Source organism: Heteronotia binoei, chromosome 20, assembly GCF_032191835.1.
Source record: "Heteronotia binoei isolate CCM8104 ecotype False Entrance Well chromosome 20, APGP_CSIRO_Hbin_v1, whole genome shotgun sequence".
In the NCBI taxonomy this organism is placed as follows: Eukaryota; Metazoa; Chordata; class Lepidosauria; order Squamata; family Gekkonidae; genus Heteronotia; species Heteronotia binoei.
Genome location: NC_083242.1, coordinates 4,810,899 through 4,830,965, shown reverse-complemented (window position 1 = coordinate 4,830,965; position 20,067 = coordinate 4,810,899). Strand labels below are relative to the sequence as shown.

General features: G+C 45.2%; 1 protein-coding gene across 26 annotated transcripts in view; it reads left to right on the top strand.

Moving 5' to 3' along the window:
* The window catches only part of RBFOX1 (RNA binding fox-1 homolog 1), a 1,171,625-nt gene that overhangs the window by 1,100,730 nt on the left and 50,828 nt on the right, over positions 1-20,067 (top strand). For 18 of the 26 annotated variants that reach the window (XM_060260432.1, XM_060260436.1, XM_060260441.1 and 15 more), the window contains 2 exons: positions 8,230-8,362; positions 14,103-14,142. In XM_060260432.1, the coding sequence (XP_060116415.1) occupies positions 8,230-8,362; positions 14,103-14,142 (173 nt within the window). The remainder of the gene's footprint in view (positions 1-8,229; positions 8,363-14,102; positions 14,143-20,067) is intronic. The other 8 variants (XM_060260455.1, XM_060260451.1, XM_060260447.1 and 5 more) reach the window with 1 other exon arrangement.

Sequence of the window (20,067 nt, the reverse complement as noted above, 5' to 3'; positions counted from 1 at the left end):
GTGATTGCCATTGGAGGAGAGAGCACTGAAGGTTTATGGTGTTTTTGCAGTATTGGGTTTATTTGCAAATATACAGGTAGGGTCCAGATAGAAGCAAAGAGACACATGCACATCTATCAGCCTGTATCAAATCTCCAGAGAGAGAGAGAGAGAATTCTGTACCCTCCAGGTGTTTTTGCCAATACTCAATAAAGGCTGTCTGCTTTTCTCTCTGTCTCTCCCCATCTCATTGAAAATTCACTTTAAGCCAAAATTCTATGGCACCTTAAAAAAAAAAATACAGGTAGATTTAGTTTTCCCGATACACTGCAAGTTGCAACCTCACCCAGAATTTTTTTCCCCCCTGTGTTGTGGCAACAACAACCCTTGCACACCAAGCTGTCTCCACCTTGGGGATCCTATTTTGATATAAAGGCAGTGTATAATTTTTTTTAAAAAAATAAAGGCATAAAATAATTAGCCCCGTTTAGACCCAGGACGAACTGAGGGAGGGAACAATGTCTTGTTTAAAGTTGTGAATGGCTGCCATCTGCTCCACAGTAAACTTTGGTTCAGAGGTAGGAATGCAAGGACTAGATGTTTGCACAGATTACAAAGTGAATGAGCAGAATGGATGATCAGCTACACCAAAAGGGGAAATCAACGGCCAATACAAACAAGGAACAGTCTTCTCTCATGCACCGCTTTGACAAAATGGGCTGCACCCTGACGAGGTCTCACCAGAAGCTCAGTTTTCCGTAATTTATTTATTTATTTTTCACATTTATATCCCGCCCTCCCCGCCGAAGCCGGCTCAGGGCGGCTAACAACATCATAATGTCAACGGTAAAACAATAAAACAACCAGAATCACAAATTAAGAAGTTAAAACAGGTTACAATTTAAAATTATTAGTACAGTTTGGTGCTAACGTCATGCCATTCTTCAGTGATGTTGGGCATCTACACACTTTGGTTGAAGGCCATTCGAAATAATGTTGTTTTGCAGGCCTTGCGGAACTGAACAAGGTCCCGCAAGGCTCTTACGTCGTCTGGGAGTTGGTTCCACCAGTGGGGGGCCGCAATAGAGAAGGCTCTTTCTCTAGTAGCCTCCCTCAGCCCGGGGATTACTAATAGGTTGTGCGATCCAGATCTAAGTACCCTCTGGGGAATATATGGGGAGAGATGGTCCCTAAGGTAGGCAGGTCCTCGGCCATATAGGGCTTTAAAGGTAATAACCAGCACCTTGTAGCGAATCTGGAATACTATCGGCAGCCAGTACAGTCTCCTCAGCCCCGGTTGTATATGGTCCCGACTAGGGAGGCCCAGTAACAGCCTGTCTGCTGCATTCTGCACCAGCTGCAGCTTCCGAATTCAAGACATGGGCAGCCCCGTGTAGAGGGCATTGCAGTAGTCTAATCTCGAGGTGACCGTCGCATGAATAATAGACTATCCCCAAGTAGTAACTGCTAGGAGAGTAATAACAGGGGCAGTCCTTGGCCTCCATGCCTTGCTTACAGAATTTCAGTAGCATCTGAAAATGTTTCTGTGATCAGGGCTGGCCCGCCCACTAGGCAAGTTAGGCATTCAGCGCAATCTAGGAAGGAAGGGGGGAGGAGGAGGATGCTCTTTCAGCGGCTTACTTGTTCTTTTTCACCGCTGCTTCCCCCTCAACCCCACACTGATCTTGATCACGCCAGAGGGCCAGCATAGGAGCTTTCAGCCTCCGGCATGTTTTACGCTGATCGTTGGGGGGGCAGCCTGGGGAGCATGGCGCTCCACCATCCCTTCCCAGACATTGAAATGGGGAGGGAGTGAAGGGGAGGCGCAGCGGAGGGGGGCGGCGCAGGTCCATGGGGGGGCACAGCGCTGTGGAGGGGGCAGCGAGGCTGTCTGGGGTGCCATGCACCCTAGGGCCGGCCCTGTCTGTGATTATACATCGGGTGAAAAAAGTGAACTCTTTCTCCCTTTCCCATAATTCTAGAACTTTGGGGCATTCATATAAGCCGACAAGCAGACAGAAAAAGAAATGCATCTTCATTCAGTGTGTTAACCTATGGAAATCACTGCCACAGAATGGAGTGGATGGCCTCCGTATATCAACTCATGAAGGAGGAGGCCAGTGATTCAATGGAACCATCATGTTCTGAGGCACTAACCCCCTGAATACCATTGTTGGGAGATGCACTAATAGCGCTTCTGGGATCATGTGGTCCACCACCGTGTGAAAAGGATGGAGGACTAGATGGACCATTGATTTGACCCATCATGACTGCTGTTATGTTCTAAACCACTGTTCCACCAGGAGGGAGGAAAGATGCTAGACCACATGAATTTTTGTTCTCACCCAAAGTAGCTCATTTTAGATTTCAATGGGCTTTGTTTTCTTCTTATTTTCTTTGTTACAAAATCTTCTGTGAAGAGAATCCAGCCTCAAAATGCTGGGTTTGCCTTTCCCAAAATGCATGACACCAGTTCTACTTTTTGTAACTGCCTCCCCCTTCTTTTAAAAAAAACCCCCACAGTTAATTAATCAGAGCTGTGTCAATTTCCTCTGTTCCGTGTCAATTTGTACTAAGGCAATTAATCACTAATCGTCACCCAGTCGGCGGCAAGCAAAGGGGAACCAGCCGTGGCATCCCCTCCCCCTTTGAAAAAATAAATGGCGGCCGGCAAATCTATCACGTCTTTTCGTAATATTTTATCGACACTTCTGCACGTTGTAATAGACTGCTGCAAGAAGCAGCTGTACTTCAATGCGATATGAATATTAAAAGAACAAATGGGAACAGATTTATAGGCTGTGGCGGCTCTGTTATGTCAGTTAGGAGATTACACCAAGCAAATGAACAGTGAAAAATTGCTCTTCCATGTGGGGAATGGTGATTAAACTTGTACATTAATTAGAAATTGTGTATGTGTGTGTGTGTTTTCTTTTCAATGAATTCCAAATGAGACTGCCCTTTACGGGGGGGGGGGGGGGAGGAAAGTTTGTCCGAAATTCGCTTCAGCAGTACAGTTGAATATCAAAGTGGAGTTTAGTACAATGGCAAATTAATGATTGTCGAAATGTTCCTCTCGTACAAGTATAAATACAGTGTGAATTAGTGAAACAAGAGGGGGAGCAATTTAATTTCCCGTCTACCAGTTTCTGTGGCTGATGCATAGAAATGCATGTGACCAAGGGCTTATTCTGCTGGAATGGATGGTGCATACCTTTCTACATGTACCGGTACATGCTGCTGTTATTGCAGTCTCTTTTTGTCATAGAGCGAACCACCATAACTGTGTCTTCCAGCTTCGTTGATGGAATGTGATTCTTGGAAGGGTCAGATGTGCATCCCCTGCTAGGGGTTGCCTTTGAATGTCTCACCCTAGCTGGTTCGACCAGAAAATTCCCATTTCAGTTTCAGTTCATGTGAAGCGAACCCATGGTTCTTTATTTTCACGCCACTCTCTTGCCTTGCATTCAGTTTCCCTGTGAAATATACATATTTTTCAGTGGCGTTTGCGGTTCGGTAAATGAGCACTGTACGTTATATGTAGACACGAACATTCTCTCAGTCCTTCTTCCCGCTTCGAACTCCCAAGGCACCTCTGTGTGAGTCCACCCATGTAATTGGCAGAGGTATTGCACATTTTTTTTTGTTGTCTCAAGCGAAGGATTTGTAGGCTGTCGCTTGTGCAAAGATGTGCAAATGCGGCTTACAGAATTCAAAGAACAGGGCTGTAATTTCTCACAACCCCACTAAACCCCACACAAACTTGAGCTAAATGACTTGGGGGCGAAAGCACCCCCATGCTTGTAGCGAGAGGGTAGCTGGGTGGCTGGCGCATGGGGAGCAGAGCGCGGTAATGAGGAGGGAGATTCATTCATCCATTGTGACGGCACACCTTCCTTTTGGCATATGGCGCTCTTATGCAAATCCAAATTAGAGCCGGAATGCAAAGAATAATTGGCCGTTAAAGGGGCTGAGCATTTTTATGGCTTTGATGGGGAATCTGCCCCCCTGTCGGGCTGCGCATCTGGTACTTTGTCATTGGCCCCTGAGCTTCGAAACTTGAATATACAGTTTATAATGCATTCCTCATCTAGGGGGACTCTCTAGTGTTGAACAGCATGGTAGGCACTCTCTTTTGTGTTTTAGGTTTTAAATTTTTTTTTTTCAGCGCATGCATTAAATTTTACTGCCAGGTAGCACTCCAGACAATTATTTATCTCATTTAGTATGAAAATGAATGGGAAGGAGAGATATTTATTATTGTCATTTAGGAGAAATTAGCATGCATTTGTTGATCAGGTGTGAACATAATGGGGACTTGGGGCCAACTTACCTTCTCTGACGCAAAGGCTACTTGCTGGCGGCTGTCGTCTCTCCCCTGGATATGCGTGTGATTAATCAGAAACTCTCCGGTCTTCTGAAAAGGCAGGCCTCTGTATACAGTGCATAAAATACACATTTGAGGACTCATCAGCCAAAATACAGGATGATTTTAAGACTTACAACTGTGGGTTGTAAGGCCTTATAGAAGAAGGCTCTTCTGCTAGTCTGTATGCTTCCTACCCCCTTGTTGGATTCCCTTTAGCATAGGTACATAGGAAAGACCACCCTTTCCTCAAAGGCTCTCCCTTGTCTTTCTTTTCCCACCTCTGGAACATACAGCTGCTTCTACATACAGAGCCAGTTTGGTGTAGTGGTTAAGTGTGCGGACTCTTATCTGGGAGAACCGGGTTTGATTCCCCACTCCTCCACTTGCACCTGCTGGAATGGCCTTGGGTCAGCCATAGCTCTGGCAGAGGTTGTCCTTGAAAAAGCAGCTGCTGTGAGAGCCCTCTCAACCCCACCCACCTCACAGGGTGTCTGTTGTGGGGGAGGAAGGTAAAGGAGATTGTGAGCCGCTCTGAGACTCTTTGGAGTGGAAGGCGGGATATAAATCCAATATCTTCTTCATCTTCTTCTTCTTCTTCTACCAGTTGGTCCTCTAATGCTTCGTGTGTTCTTGTGGCATGGAGCTCCCCCTCCCCAGCGGCGAGGTCATAACTTTGGCTTTTCCTAAACTTGTCATGAGACTATGATGTCACAACCATGATTCCGCACAGCAATTGGGCATGTGCTCGCAATTCAGTAGGCCAGTCATTGCCCCTGATAGTCCCATGTCTACAAATGGCTGAGAGTATAGTCAGTTGTTTGCAGTGTGCTTTTAAAAAAACCCAAAACTAGTTGGGTTAAATGGAATAGGTCAAATCTCAGTTGTGCAGTTTGTGAAAATCCCTAGGAGACTCTGAGGTGGGGTGTGGGGTGGAGAAGACATCGGTGACACCATTTCTGCCTAAAATCCGGATGTGGCATCACCAATGTTTGTTTGTTTGTTTATTATATTTATATCCCGCCCACCCCTAGTGGGCCCCGGGGAGGCTAACAACAGTTAAGATATAGAAAAGTTAAAAACAGAAACAATAAAATTATTAAAAATCATTTCATACACTTACAGTTGCAATCCCTAAGATCCAAGATGGCATCAGTATTATTACTTCATATTTAGCACTGCATACATTAGTGTTGTTAAATGTTATTTGGCGCTCTATATTTATACTGGGATGGATTCAAATATCAATGCTGTGGGATGGCGGTGCTGTACGTTTTGGCCACTCTTTATGGTAGAACCATCAAGATTAGTGAAATTGTAGAGTACTAGTGATGTGACTTCTGGGTTTTACCCAGAAATGATGTTGACACATGGATGCTCATTTGAGCAGCAGTGGCGACCCAGAAGGTGGTGGTGGGAAATTGCTAGACACAGCGGGTAAGTTGGCAACCCTGTCTGGAGCACATGCAGATGTTTCCAGAATCAGTGTCCAACATCTCCAGTTAAAAACCTCCTGACGGTCGACTTGCCAGTTCCTGTGGGCAGTTCTGGGTTAGAGCTATCAGTGGTCTGATCTGTAGAGAGTAGCTTAATAGAATCATACTTAGAGATAAGACTGTGTGAACATTTCTGTCCCTTTTATTCCATATAGTGTTGTTTTTGTTTCTGTGGTCAACAATCCCTCCGTCCCTGGATCACACAGGGGAAGAGAGAGTCAGTGTGAAGTAGACGCTAGAATATCAGACTTGAACCTGAGATTGAGGGGATAGATAGATAGATAGATAGATAGATAGATAGATAGATAGATAGATAGATAGATAGATAGATAGATAGATAGATAGATAGATAGATAGATAGATAGATAGATAGATAGACAGACAGACAGATATGTGTGTGTGTGTGTATATGTATATATGTATATTTATTTATTTATGATTTATATCCCGCCCTTCCCACAAGTGGCTCAGGGCGGCTCCCAACAAATAGTCAAACATAAAATTAAACAAGTATTTAAATATATAAACAATTTAAACATTTAAAACTGTTAAAACCTTAAAAACAATTAAACATTACAAAAATATGTATAACAGGAGTCTGGCAAAGCTACATTTAGTTTCTCATCTCAGCTAGGTGTAGGCTAGCCGGAAGAGGGTTGTCTTACAGGCCCTGCGGAACTGAACAAGGTCCCGCAGGGCCCTCACCTCCTCCAGCAGCTGATTCCACCATGTAGGGGCCACAACAGAGAAGGCCCTGTCCCTAGTGGATTTTAGGCATATCTCTCTCTTTACGGACTTAAGACTTCTAGGAGTGCTTATATCTCGTTTCTTTCCAGCATTGCTCTGAAAATGTAGTATGAAACCCAATGGACAAACCAGGGCTGGTTTGGCAATGTGTTCTAGCTTCAAATTAAGCATTCTATGTATCATTACCTCTCTTCATTTGTTTTTATTGGGGGATTTGCTCTGTAGTATTTGTTTTGCTTGCCTGCTTGATTAAGACGCGGGTTCTCAAATCTACCCCGGAGCAAGGATCTGAACATCCATTTAGGTGACATCATTGAGGGCTCACCCATTGCATTGCTTGCTCCCAGGGAAATTGGTCCATTTATCTTGACCTGCTTTTACAGAACCTAAAAAAATGAACAAACCACCTCCACCCGCTGAAAAAAATAAACAGCTTATATTTTTAATGGAACTGTGTTAGAGGCTCAGAGAACCTCTCTGTGACCAGTTAAGATATAAGGGATGCAATCTAACTAGATTAAAGGTGTAGAATCAATGGTATAGAAAAGGCTGGCCAAAAATGATCAAATAGCTGGAGCACATTTTCTTAGAGTTTGGGGGATTTCCATTGGAAAAAAAATGATGGAAAGGAACATGACAGAGGTTTACAAAATTATGCAAGGGTTGGAAAAAAGAGACCTTTTCTTTCCATCCCCGCAGTACTAGAATGGGGATTGGAGGTCCACAAGGAAACTGCAGGACTGTAGAATGACAACAGACGAAAAGAAATTCTTCATACCACCTTGTGGTATACAGAGGAACAAGATTGCTGGTGGGTTTTCAGAGGACATTAGACAATGTCATGCAGGGGATAGGTCCACCAATAGCAAGAAGATTAGGGGATAGGTCCACCAATAGCAAGAAGATTAGGGGATAGGTCCACCAATAGCAAGAAGATTAAATTGATCTTCCATCTTCCGAGGCAGTGACTCTCTGGATACCAATGTTGAGGAGCAATAACAGGAGGTCTCTGTGCCTCTCCTGCAGACGCTGTGGGAAACGCTGGTCAAACACTGTGGGAAACAGGCTTTGGGGCTTTGTGATTCCCTGGTCTTCTTCAACAGGACTCGTTTTGAAAATCTGCATGTCACCTCTCCAGACCTGCTCAACGTTCTTGTACTTCTCTCTTTTTGTCCCACCTAGCACTGGGACGTCCAGATTCTGACTGTTTCCACTGAGAACTATGAAAGACTACAATTCCCAAGGTTCTTAGTGATTGATTCACTGTCACAGCAGCAATCAAGACAGTGGTGGTGGGAGGAGGAATACCCAGTAACAGAGGCTGAGGCCTGATGGAGAGGCGAGCCAGAAATTCCATCATGCTTCCAGTGATGGCAATTGTGCATACTTATAAAATGTGTATAAAAAGCCACCCAGTGTATGTACACAATGCACATATAGGGCCCCAAAAGCATTAACTACAGTGAGTGATGAAACTGAGTGGTCCTTCTGATGAACTGGAGAATGCGGTCCTTGATTTGGTATTATGTCTTTGCTTCTTGTAGGAACAAATGTGCCAAAAGAATGTGATTTATTTATTTTTTTTATGGCCTGTCCTCTTGGAGACAACTGATGTGTTTCCGATTTCTCTCTGTATCTTAGTGCCGGGTTTCCCTTATCCTGCCGCAACCGCAGCAGCTGCGTACAGAGGTGCCCACCTAAGAGGCAGGGGACGTACTGTCTACAACACGTTTCGAGCAGCGGCTCCTCCTCCCCCGATTCCAGCTTATGGCGGGTAAGTGGCCTGAGGCCTTGTGGACTCCTCACTCGGCGTTCTCCGCCTCCTCTCCTTCCTCCTCCCCCCCCCCTCACCAAAGCAATCAAGCATTTGTGAATGCCATGCATGATGGTCTCGTCTCGCCACACAAAACCACACGCAGCATGCAACCAATCTCAGTTGCCTGAAGTGGAGCACCTTGGCGCACGGAATTGACAAATGATAGTAATTTGCACTGTCATGGTTGGTGGCTTTAAGCATTTTGTGCGTCCCATGTTGTTATGTAAATTCCCCTTGAGAAGGAACGCTGGGGAGATAGAAAAAGAGAGAGAGAGAGAGAGAGAGAAACTCATAGAGGTAAAGATGTATTTTCGGAGGACTGCAAACATCTGGTTACCGAGGGAGTTAAATAATGTTCTAAAGCTTCCTCTTTAAAAAAAAAAAAAACCACCAAATGAAAGTTATCTCGTCACCCATCCTAAGGGTTTTATTTATTATTCCTGTTAGCCCTACTAGTTGAAAAACTGCTGGAAAAGAAAGGGATATGAAAGGAAGCTGTATATTGCAAGGAGCAGGATGCTGGGACATTCTGTGTCTGTATCTGAAAGGGGATCCCTTTGTGCAAGGGTCTTCCGGGAAACCTGAGTTTCGCCTCCGCCACAACAGGGGGCTGAAATGTAGCCTGCTTTAACGGGTCCATATGAAGGGAAATAAGCTGCCCTTTGTTCCTAGTGGTGTGGGGGAACCAAATCCTCTTTTGACACCTGGCGATCCTTTTAAGGGTCAGTCAGACCCATCCCTGTCGGCCTTGCCCCTGCTCCTCATATGCCTAGCGACAAACAGACACCAAGTCAGCAGCTACCCTGTTTCAGAAGCTGGAGAGAGTTTACACTTACCTGTAGGTTTGATTGCGGCAGCGGCAGCGAGTTGTTCACTGATTACTCACTCCACTGGATGAACGGCTGCTGTCGCAGGTCCACTATAATGGGGCCAACTTTACCTGTTGGCAATTCAGCTGCCTGAAGAGGAGAAAACGGAAAAGTTTCTCTCTTTTTTTTATGGTTTGGAGAGTTCCGTCAAGGCATACCTGACTTAGAGTACTCACCTTGTACGGTTTTCAAGGCATGAAATGTTCAGAGATGGTTTGCCATGGCCCGCCACTGTGCAGCAAACCTGCCTTTGCTTGGTAGTCTCCTCCCAGGACCAATCCTGCTTTGCATCTGAGATCTGACCAGATTGGGTTAGCCTGGGCTGCACTTAATGGTTTCCCACCGTCCTGTTGCATTCTGCATATTACGCTAGGGCAACGGACTTTTTATTTTTACTCCAGCCATCAAGAAAATGTAAATCTACTTATTTTGAAGAGCCAAATTTGACTAGCAGAAGGGAGGAGAGAGAGAGAGAGAGCGCTGGAATCCTAGTTTCCACCGCCACCCCATTTAGAAATCTTCCCTAGCCCTTCTCTGGTTGATGGGATCTAACTGGGCTTTGTCCCGCACTTTCTGTTTATCTCCCTGAGAACGAAAGAAAGAGATGGGTTTTTATTGATTTGGGGAATTAAACTTTCCCAAGTACTGATCCTTAACACTTCTGTTGGAAAAAAAAAAATATTGCAGTAGTCATCACACGAGATATGGGAAAGCTATTTTAACAAATGGAGAACAGATGTAAGATTACTATACAGAGGAAGCAATATTTGATAGAATGTGGGGAACAGTTGCAGAATATAATTACACCATATACAATATGTTGCTTTCTGAACGATCACATTCCATCACTGGATGTTATTATTTTGTTGCGTTGGGTTTTTTTTTTTTTTTTTTACCCGTTGTAATTTTTTTTCCCTGTTGGCAAAATAAAAGTCAAGATCACAAAATGCTTACAACCCCAGTTTAGGACAGGCTCGTTTTACAGCTGGCATTAAGAATGATTATGCTAGCAAAATGGTTCTTGGGATGAGGTGTACCGAGTGGAGTGGATGTGCATAAAATTGCATGTTGTGCAAGCTTTTATGCCGATAATATCAGAACATAATTTTAGGGCTGGGCACATACGTAGCGGGACTGGGGGTGGTGGAATAAGCATTTCTGAAATCATCTCTAATCACAATCGGTGGTGGCCATTGAGCAGCCGCCGACAATTGCCTACCTCCCACTCACTCGGATGGGGAGAGCCTATGCAAGCTCAGCGCGAGAGAGCTGACCAATCAAGGAGGGTGGCTGGCTGGTCGGGTCTCGTAGCTGCCGCCGTCCCTGACCATTCTGGCCCAGCACGAGCTCCCCACCCACCTGCTCTCTTGTTAAGATTAGCTAGCTGCCGATTACAGGGCTGAGCAGGAATTTTTGGGGCCTTACTCAAATGGGCTGTGAGGGGGCCTGCTTCACATAGTCCGAGGGGATGTAGCATAAATAGGCCTTGTGTCACTAGTTAGGCCCTATCTGGGATGGTGAGAAAAACATGGGTTGGGCTACCTAGACAGCCCTACCTAGACTACCTTGGCAGTCCGGGTAGCCCAGTTGAGAGCCTCTTCAGGGTCAGGGAAGGATATGACCAGCCTAAAGGCTTCGCAGTCATGGGTGGGGGGTATGCTCGCTCATCCCCTCTATGCACTGGCATGTGGGCAGTGATGAGTAGGGTCCAGATGTTTCTGGACCTGGGCTCTCAGCCGGGGTGGGTTTGCCCTGTAAGACTTCAAACGCAATGCAACCCATGCTTTAAGATGTATGTAATGGGTACAGATCAGCTTATGTGTAAATAAAATTCCCAGTTTAACCCATAACTTGTGTAGTGTTTCATTTGAGGAGTGGGCGGGCAAATCCCTAAGATCTATAAATTTAAATGTATCTCCCTCCCCCTACAATGGCACCTTCAGACTGATGGGGTGGGACAGTTGCTGATAAAAGGCAAGGTGTTATTCAGGTAGTATGATAAGCCCGTGAGCTATAAACCATAGTTTGATCCAAGCCCGGTTCGTTATCATCTCTGAAGGCTGACAGCTAACAAAGTGGGATTTGTTGATTAGGACTAAAATGGTGTTTTAGAGTAAAGTCAGTTAGCTGCAGTTTGTGTTAATGCTGACTCATTTGTGACATACGAATTCACACACCAGAGTTTGTGGAGTGGCATAACCCCAATGCAGAGATGGTGGTTTGGGGAGGTTGTACTCCATGCTGGGAGGTGGAGAAGAGGCATGTCACATCAGTTTGAATGTCAATGTTAGCGACTTGCACAATTATCAAAGGTGCGCAAATGCAGGAAACTGTTTGGCTGCTGCCATAGAAGTTTACTGTGAGCAGATACTTCCCTGTGAGGAGACGGAGTTACAAGCCGGCCTCCGACCCCTGTGAGTGTGGATGAGCCTGTCTGTTAATGGAACTCCAAATTCATGAAAATTCAGCTCCACCATAATTTGTTCTTAAATTTATTCCCTTCCATTTGATTAAGGTGGCTTGCAAGAGAGTGCCACTGAGGTATAGTGGGTATAATGTTGGATTATTTAAAGAGACTTGGACTGGGAAGAAACACATTCAAATCCCCATGAATCTTCCTCAAGGACTTTGGACCCATCATTTCCTCATTTCCTAATCCACCTCACTGGATTGTTGTTGCTGGGATAACATAGAGGAGGGAGGAATGATGGTTTCATCCCATACAGCTCTTTGAAGGAAGGGCAGGTACTGGAGCAATTAAAATACTAAAATACTATAAAATATGGTTTCCGATGGCCAGTTATCCATCTTTGTCAGGCATGGTTTCTTCCTCGCCCAGATTAAGGAAGTTGATCTTTTGGCAATGGGCCTTAGACCTCGCTCACAGAATGGTCCACAAATCTGCTGTTTGAAGGAATCTGTTTAACATAATATGTGGCTAACATAGAAACCACAGTCTGTGATTTTAGCACATTGTATGGGCTAATTTGAAGGACTGGCATTTGCCAGTTATCACTACCAAGAGATCTTGCCATCACACAGAATGGGTCAGCCTTTTCTACTCTGTTTCACACATATTCATTTGCTGAATAACTTCTGTGTCTAGTAAAACTATCTCAGGCATCTTTTATGCATAATAGGCCCAACAAGTACTGTTGGGACCAGCTATCACCCAGGTTGCAAAAATATTTAGATCGAGTCCTAGAATGCATCCAAAGCTCCCTTGTAGCTCTGCATTGCAGAGAATGAAAATCACGTAGCTTTTGAGACAACTGCTGCCATCCAAGAGCTAAGATTCTGTGCATTCAGATCTACCCGGGCCAAATGTATTTTGGAGTATATTTCAGCATCTTGAATGTATCTTGGTTTTCTTCGGAAGACTGGAATTAAAATTCTGGAGAAAATCCCAGATATATTCGGGAATTACCGGGTAGATCCAAAAACACTAGAGCGGCAGATTGTTCCTGCCTCTCAGCTTTTTGTCAGGCTTCTATTTTAGTCCCTTTAAAGTTTAAAGGGACTGCAGAAGACAGCCCGAGGATCAGCTGTGCCAGGTGGGAACATATCGTTCCCACCAGCTCAGTTTGGGGCACAGCAGATCCTGGGGCTGGCATTTCTTGCAGCCTACTTTAAACCAGGCTGCAGGAGAAGCCAAGCCAGCCCCAGGATTGCGATGGCTTTAAACCCCACCCTACTCCCCACCCCAAAAAAACCCTGGTATTTTTCTTCTTGAGACTATTGGACCGCAAAAAAATCATCAGGATTAACGACAACAAAAATCCTGGTTATAAATATATACTGGTATTGGAATCTGAGTGTTTTTTTTTTTTTTTAAATCCCAGTCCCCCCCCCCCCCCCTTCCGGGTCCAATAGACTCAATTCAAAAAATACAAGTTAAAAAATTGCACACCCCCTACTGCAAGGTTTTGTAGCAAACTGCTTGAATATCTTAGCGAAGTCATAAACTGTGATTTGGTTATAGGTGGCGCACCTTAAGAAGGATGTTGCAGACAAATGAGAACAGGTTCAAAGGATGGTCAGGAAGGATGGTCAGGAAGTGGCCTGGAAAACAAGTCCTATGGAAGGTTGAAAGAACTGAGTACATCTAGCATAGGGAAGAGAGGATTCCTGTAGAAGAGGGCAAAGGCTCCATTTAGTGGTCTTAAGTTACAGGAGAGCAGATTTCCATAGACAGTGAGCTTCCAGTGGTCAAGGCACTTTGATAGTTGAACCATTTCCATAGCCAGAGGGAGGGATTCTGGATAGCCATCCACTAGAGATGTTCTAGCTTTGTGTTACCTGTGCCAGGCAAGGGGTTGGACTTCCGACCCTAGGATTTGAACGGCTTTTCATCTGCCCTTGCAATAGTTTAGCATGGTAGACTTTGGCAGCCCAAGGCCGGTCCTTTTGCAATGATATCAGCACAACTATTCAAGGTGCCCCCATGTCTAAACACCGGATCGATGCATTGCCCAACCGACAGCTGGCTCCAAGGAAGTTGCAGTCTGCAGAGCAATTGCAAGTAAAGGTTGCTGTCTGTTTCTGAACAAAGTTGGCTTGTGCAGGAGATTCAGGACGAGATGTCAGAAGGAGACGGCCCCAGCTTTCCTTATCAAAGGGAAGAACCATTTCGATCTCCTAACCTCCTTACCCAATGTGGACAGTGCCCCACCCCAAATATATACAGACATATATATATATATTTCAGTTTGGTTTTTCCTCCTTTTGTTCTTGCGATGAGACTAACCTCGAGAGTTCAGGGGTTGGTGGCGTCTGCATGTGGAAATGCACTAATATGAATGTTTCTCTTTGTGTGTGCATCTTTGCAGTGTTGTTTACCAGGATGGATTTTATGGTGCAGACATTTATGTAAGTATTCATCGATGTGCATGCCGCCCATGGTACATTTGCTGCCGTCATTTGTTTACTTCCTTATTTTTGTGAGTTTGCGGCATAAAGCTTGACTTTGTTCGCCCATGCTGCCATCTCTGGAACATCCCAAACAAACAAACAAAAGCAACCCCAAATGCGGATGATTCTCTTTTGGAAACCTCGTTGTACCCATTGCATTTGTCATCATCTGGCTGGACTCACACATCAGTGGCCTCTCGAGCGGCACAGAAGACGCATTTGCAACTGGAGTGGCCACTTTTCTTCTCTAGCAGGCACTTGTGCCGAGAGAAGTTTGCTCGGTGGAAATTAAGCAAGACCGCGTCCGTATTTGAGCGCTGCGCCCGGAAAAGTAACTTCTCTTGCTCAATTTCAGCATCTCTAGGGTCAAACGGACAAGACAATCGGGGGCTGTGGTCTGTCACTGACTGCAAATTGCAGGTTTGTGCAGCCTCGATTTACCTCGGGACCATGCAGATAAGGCAGAGAGAGCTTAACGTGTTACTCTCCAGTCGGCGTCACCGTTCACAACCATCTCCCCTTTTCTGCGACAAGCATTGTAAAGGATAAATTATTTGGGTTTAAGGATGGTCTTCCCCCCCTCTTTCAAATGCTCATCAGCAGAGAGGGGAGCTGGTTTCAAAAAGTGAATCTGAGTGGAGGGTGAAAAGCTAACTCCCTTTTTACTTCCTTGCAGGTCCCCAAGGCAAACTGAGGCTGCCCAAGCCTGTGATTCGCAAGTTACGAACACACAGGCTGCACCTCATCCGTTTGATCCCTCAGATTGCCAAGAAAAGCTCAGAGGCGACTCTGCCTCAGCCTCATTTCCTTGCTTTTTGCCATTGGGGGAGGGGACCACAAAGGGATGAGGGAACTCACAGGGACCTTGCCTTCTGTATGTCTTGTGCCCTCTCTCAAATCCAGATTCATGCCCTCAGCAGACCTACATGCAGCTGCTGATGGAAAATGTGGGCATCTGCAGTCTGAAATTTGGGTATCTGCGTACCCTTTGTCCTCTCAGGCCTCACTCATCAGCCAACGATGCTGTGATGCAAAGCCAACCTCTGCAGGGCACTCAAAGGGATTTTCAGCTGAAAGTTAGTGACCACGTGGCCAAAACCTTTAGCAACCCAACATCTATCGCATGGGTGGAATATTAAGGGTAGAACAAGAAGGCAGATGCCACTAATTAAACGAGTCCACCCCTCTCAATCTACCATAAATCAAACAAACAGAGTGTGCTGCAACACAGTACAGGAATCTTGGCACCAGTGAGTGGTCAAACAAGACCCTGGGATGACGTCTACCAGTCCAGTCAAGCCCACCCTTCAAAACAGATTCTTTGCCTTTCTGCTCTGATCACCCCCACCACCACAACTTTTAAATAGGAGACCTAAGGCTTCAATTCTGGCCATTAAAAGGTGCCAAAGAATAATGCTGGCTGCTTTTATATAGAGTCCAAAACTCCACTATTGAGAAACAAGTAGTTTAGTAAGAAATAAGAGTGTGGCATGTGTACGGAGAGAGGAAAAGCATGGTTGGATATTTAAAAAGCCAAAGGTATTTATTATAGAAGACAAATCAGGAATCACTGGGGCATTTTACAAGAAAACGCAGAAAGCAGAAAGCTTACGTGACTGTTGAAAAAAAGAGCACAAATGGGATCAAAATTTTGAAATGGTTTGGTGTCGGTCCATGTTTTCAGGCCAACTTATACATTGTTCTCAGATGTGAACCTAAGTGAACGGTTTTCAAACTGAAGATCAGAAGGACCCCAATTTGACTGCTGCTCTCTTGCACTTGGGAAGGGAAGCACAGCTGGGAAGAGCTGGGAGAAGAAGGTCTGGCAGGGTGTGATGGCAAATTTAGGGCATTGCCTCTGCAGAAGCTGTAAAATGACCATGAAATACAACCTGTTGCTCAGTAATACAGCCAATGCCGGGATGTTCAGACTGCTAATCCACGCAGCGTAAGGGTACTGGGAGGCATCTCCACCTGAACTCCCTGCGAATGTTCAAGTGTCAGACTGATTTATGACACATTATCAGCTTGAGGTGATCCGGCAGGTTCTTTCCAGCAAAGATGGTTCTTTCCAGCAAAAATAATCCTGTGTGATACCCTGTCATTTAACCCGGAGAAGAAACGGTGGGTTGCCTTTGAGGTTGTGAGATGCAGGTTTCAGACAGAGAGAAAAGATTTTCTCAGTCTAGCCTTAAGGGGGAATTTTGAAGTAACTTGACCAAACAACTTTGTTGTTAAGTGTCACTGCTGTGAGTGGAGGTGTAGTCTCCTCTGAATTTGGATCCTTTATGTACACACCCAGTTCCTTTTGCTTGCTTGCCTTTTGGGGGGAGGAACCAGGTGTTACGGGGCATAGGTCCATCTGTGGCTCTTAGTTCATGAAGAGATGGATCTATCTAAAGAGGAGGGCAACGAAGATGGTGGGGGGCCTGGAGACCAAGTCCTATGTGTAAAGGTTGAAGGAGCTCAGTATGTTTAGCCTGGAATGGAGATGATTGAGAGGAGATATGATAACTACCTTCAAGTACTTGAAGGGCTGTCATATAGAGGATGGTGCAGAGTTATTTTACGTTGCTCAAAATGTCAGACTGGAACCAGTGGGTTGAAATTAAATCAAAAGAATTTTCTGCTAAACATTTGGAAGAACTTTCTGACAGAACAGTTAGTCAGTGGAACAGGTATCTTTGGAGGTTTTTAAGCAGAGGGTAGATGGCCATCTGACAGCAATGCTGATTCTGTGAACTTAGGCAGATCGTGAGATGGAGGGCAGGAAGGGTTGCATCAGTGCGTAGTTTTTGTGGCCCTGTCTTACATGCCCAGGGAAATGCCAATAACCACTTCGGGGTCAGGAGGCAATTTTTTTTCTCCACGCAAATTTGGCTAGGGATCCTACTGTCCCCCCCCCCTCCCCATTTTCTGGGCATGGAGGAGAAGTCACTAGGGGTGTGGAGTTACTTGTGAATTCCCTGCACTGTCAGAGGGTTGGACAAGATGACCCTGGTGGTCCTTTCCATGATGTTATGATCTGTTGCCAGGATGGCTAAGTGAAACCTCCATGTTTAGAGACAATACTTCCCTGAATATCAATGGCAGTGGAGGCAACAATAGGGCAAGCGTTTGGTTTCTGTACCTCTGCTCGTGGGCCTTCTGGGGTTACCTGGTTGACCACTGTGGGATACAGGACGCTGGAATAGATGGACCATTGGTCTGATTCAGTAAGGCTCCTCTGGTATTCATGTGACAAATTCAGGTTTTGGAGGAACAGCAAGGGCCAGGCTAGTTTTTGTTATCTGGGCTTTTCAGCAAGCGCTCCAGGGGACCACGGGATTTCTGGGAAGCTTCCTGTGATGACTCCTTGCTTATCTAATAGCAAGCCCTGGAAGTGTTCTGGATGCCTACCATCTCAGTTCCCACAACATATTGAAGCCTGCCTGTGCGCCCTGAGATTTTTTACACTGCATAGAAAGGTTCCAGGGCAATCTTAGGGTTAGGAGTGGCTCAGCAGACATAGAGAGTGAAGTTTCCATGAAGGAAGAAGATCTGAAAAATAGCAGTCATAGGCTGTCTCAGCAGCGTTTTTAATGAATTGGGCCAGTTTTGGACGCGAGGAATTAAGCGATGGATAAACGACATCCTACCCGGAAACGCTTCCGTAAGACCAAAAGGCCTTCACCCACAAAACTCCTTTGTAGTCCTCCATTTCAAATTTGATTTCTAAAAGCCACACCGATCCTAAAAATAGAGGTAATTAGACAGATCTCTGTTATCCACCAGTCTGTATCCTTAATTGCATTGCCATCGCATCAGCAGCATCGAGATATGGAGAGATTGATTACATTAAATTGGTACGAACATTAAAAATTCATTAAGTAGTACTTTGGGGGGGGGGAACCATAATTTTTATTTATTACCAATGATCCTATCAAGACGTTTAGGATAAAATCATTTACATTCTCTGATGACAGAGAAAGAGACTCAGCTTTTAGGGGTTAAAAAAAGACTTAGGGGTTACGGGGGGGCGGGGTTAGGGGTTCAGAAAAGGAGCTGTGAGTGTTTGTGCATTTTTTGTGACAAGGTCTGTACCTTCAGTAGCTCTCAGGGTTCAGAATTGCCACTGAGAACCACTGTATGAAGCAAAATTCAAAGGTTTAGGGAAGGAAGTTGATCATTGTAATAATGGGGAATGTAAAAGTCATTGGATATTCTATTACTGCCATATTTGATCACCTCCTGGATTGTCTTGCCTGAACAAGAATATCCCAGATGGGAACAATTAAAGCAGTGTAAGAACCTGTGTGGACCATAAACAAGACAGATAAGGCATCCTCTGCCTGTTTCTATATTGTCCCCAAATTTTGTCTGAAGTGAAGGTTGAAGCAAAAGTGTTTGCTGGTAGGAAGGGTTCCATCTTGAAGAAAAAAGGTATCCTAATTCACTGCCATAGGAGGTGGTGGCAGCTACAAGCACAGATGGCTTCAAGAGGGGATTGGATAAATATATGGAGCAGAGGTCCTTCAGTGGCTATTAGCCACAAGGTATAGATGGAACTCTCTGTTTGGGGCAAGCAATGCTCTGTATTCTTGATGCTTGGGGGAGAACAGTAAGAGGACTTCTAGCATCCTGGCCCCACTGGTGGACCTCCTGATGGCACCTGGTCTATTGGCCACTGTGTGACACAGAGTGTTGGATTGGATGGCCCATTGGCCTGATCCAACATGGCTTCTCTTATGTTCTTAAATTGGGAGGGGAGTCATCTTAAGAGCCTTAGAATCATAGAACTGGAAGGGGCCATACAGGCCATCTTGTCCAACCCCCTGCTCAATGCAGGATGAGCCTAAAGGCACTCCTGACAAGTGCTCACCTAGCCACTGCTTGAAGACTGCTGGGACCGGGGGGGGGGGGAGCTCAACGCCTCCCTGGCCTTGCTGGATCAGACCTCAGGTCCCTCTGTTGCCATACCCAAGCAGTTGCCCCCAGGAAATCTGCAGGGAGAGCACAGAGGTGCTTGAATGTTCTAGCAAACTGACATTATGTTGTGTGCCTTCCAGTGTTGCATATATGAGGTGAGAAAATAGAAAACCAAATAATACCAGGGTACATGGTATGTTGTATCCACTATAGAATGGTGTTTTCTACACAGCTTTTAGGTGGCATTGTTAGCAACAAATGTTGTTACCATTAGTCAACAGATTTTTCAGGGTCCTTGATAGTCTGAAACATCCCAAGCAGGTATTTTTGGTGTGATTGAAATGAATGCTCCTTCGACTTTAAACTGCAATGTGAGAATCTGATTTGTTTCAAGGTCGTGCCTTCAGGACAAGAGTCCCTTTCTCTGTCCCGCTCCCAGTGAAGATCTGACCGAAAATCACCAGCAATGCTTCCTTTCTTCTGGGCTCCACAATTTTCACATTTCACAGAAGAGTCATACCCACACCAGTCTCCCACACAGCTCAATTTCCTCTCCGTGGCTCTTTCCAGCTCTACCCCTTCTATTGTTTGCCAAGGAGAATAAATTCGAGATGTGTAGGGAGAGAGGGAGAAAATGTGATTCAGAATTTATTAGTTCCCTACAGAGCCCGGGGATATTGACCGGCCCCCAGATCGATTACCACCCGGCTTTGGCTCAGTTAGCCATTTTAAATGGAGAGAACTGCTGCTCTGTGTAAGGGGGGTGGTGGTGAAATTGTAGAAGATGCTGACAGGAGAAACGTGAGGCTGAGAAGAAGCACGGCTGGCAAAAAGAAAGAGGCTCAGAAAAATAAGAGAGCATGTATGGTCGTCTGTGGATTTAAACACAACATGGGAAGGAATAAGAGAACTGATTCAGGAGAGAGAAAAAGCACAATGATCAAAAGAGAAATCCGACAACAATGGCAGAGTCTG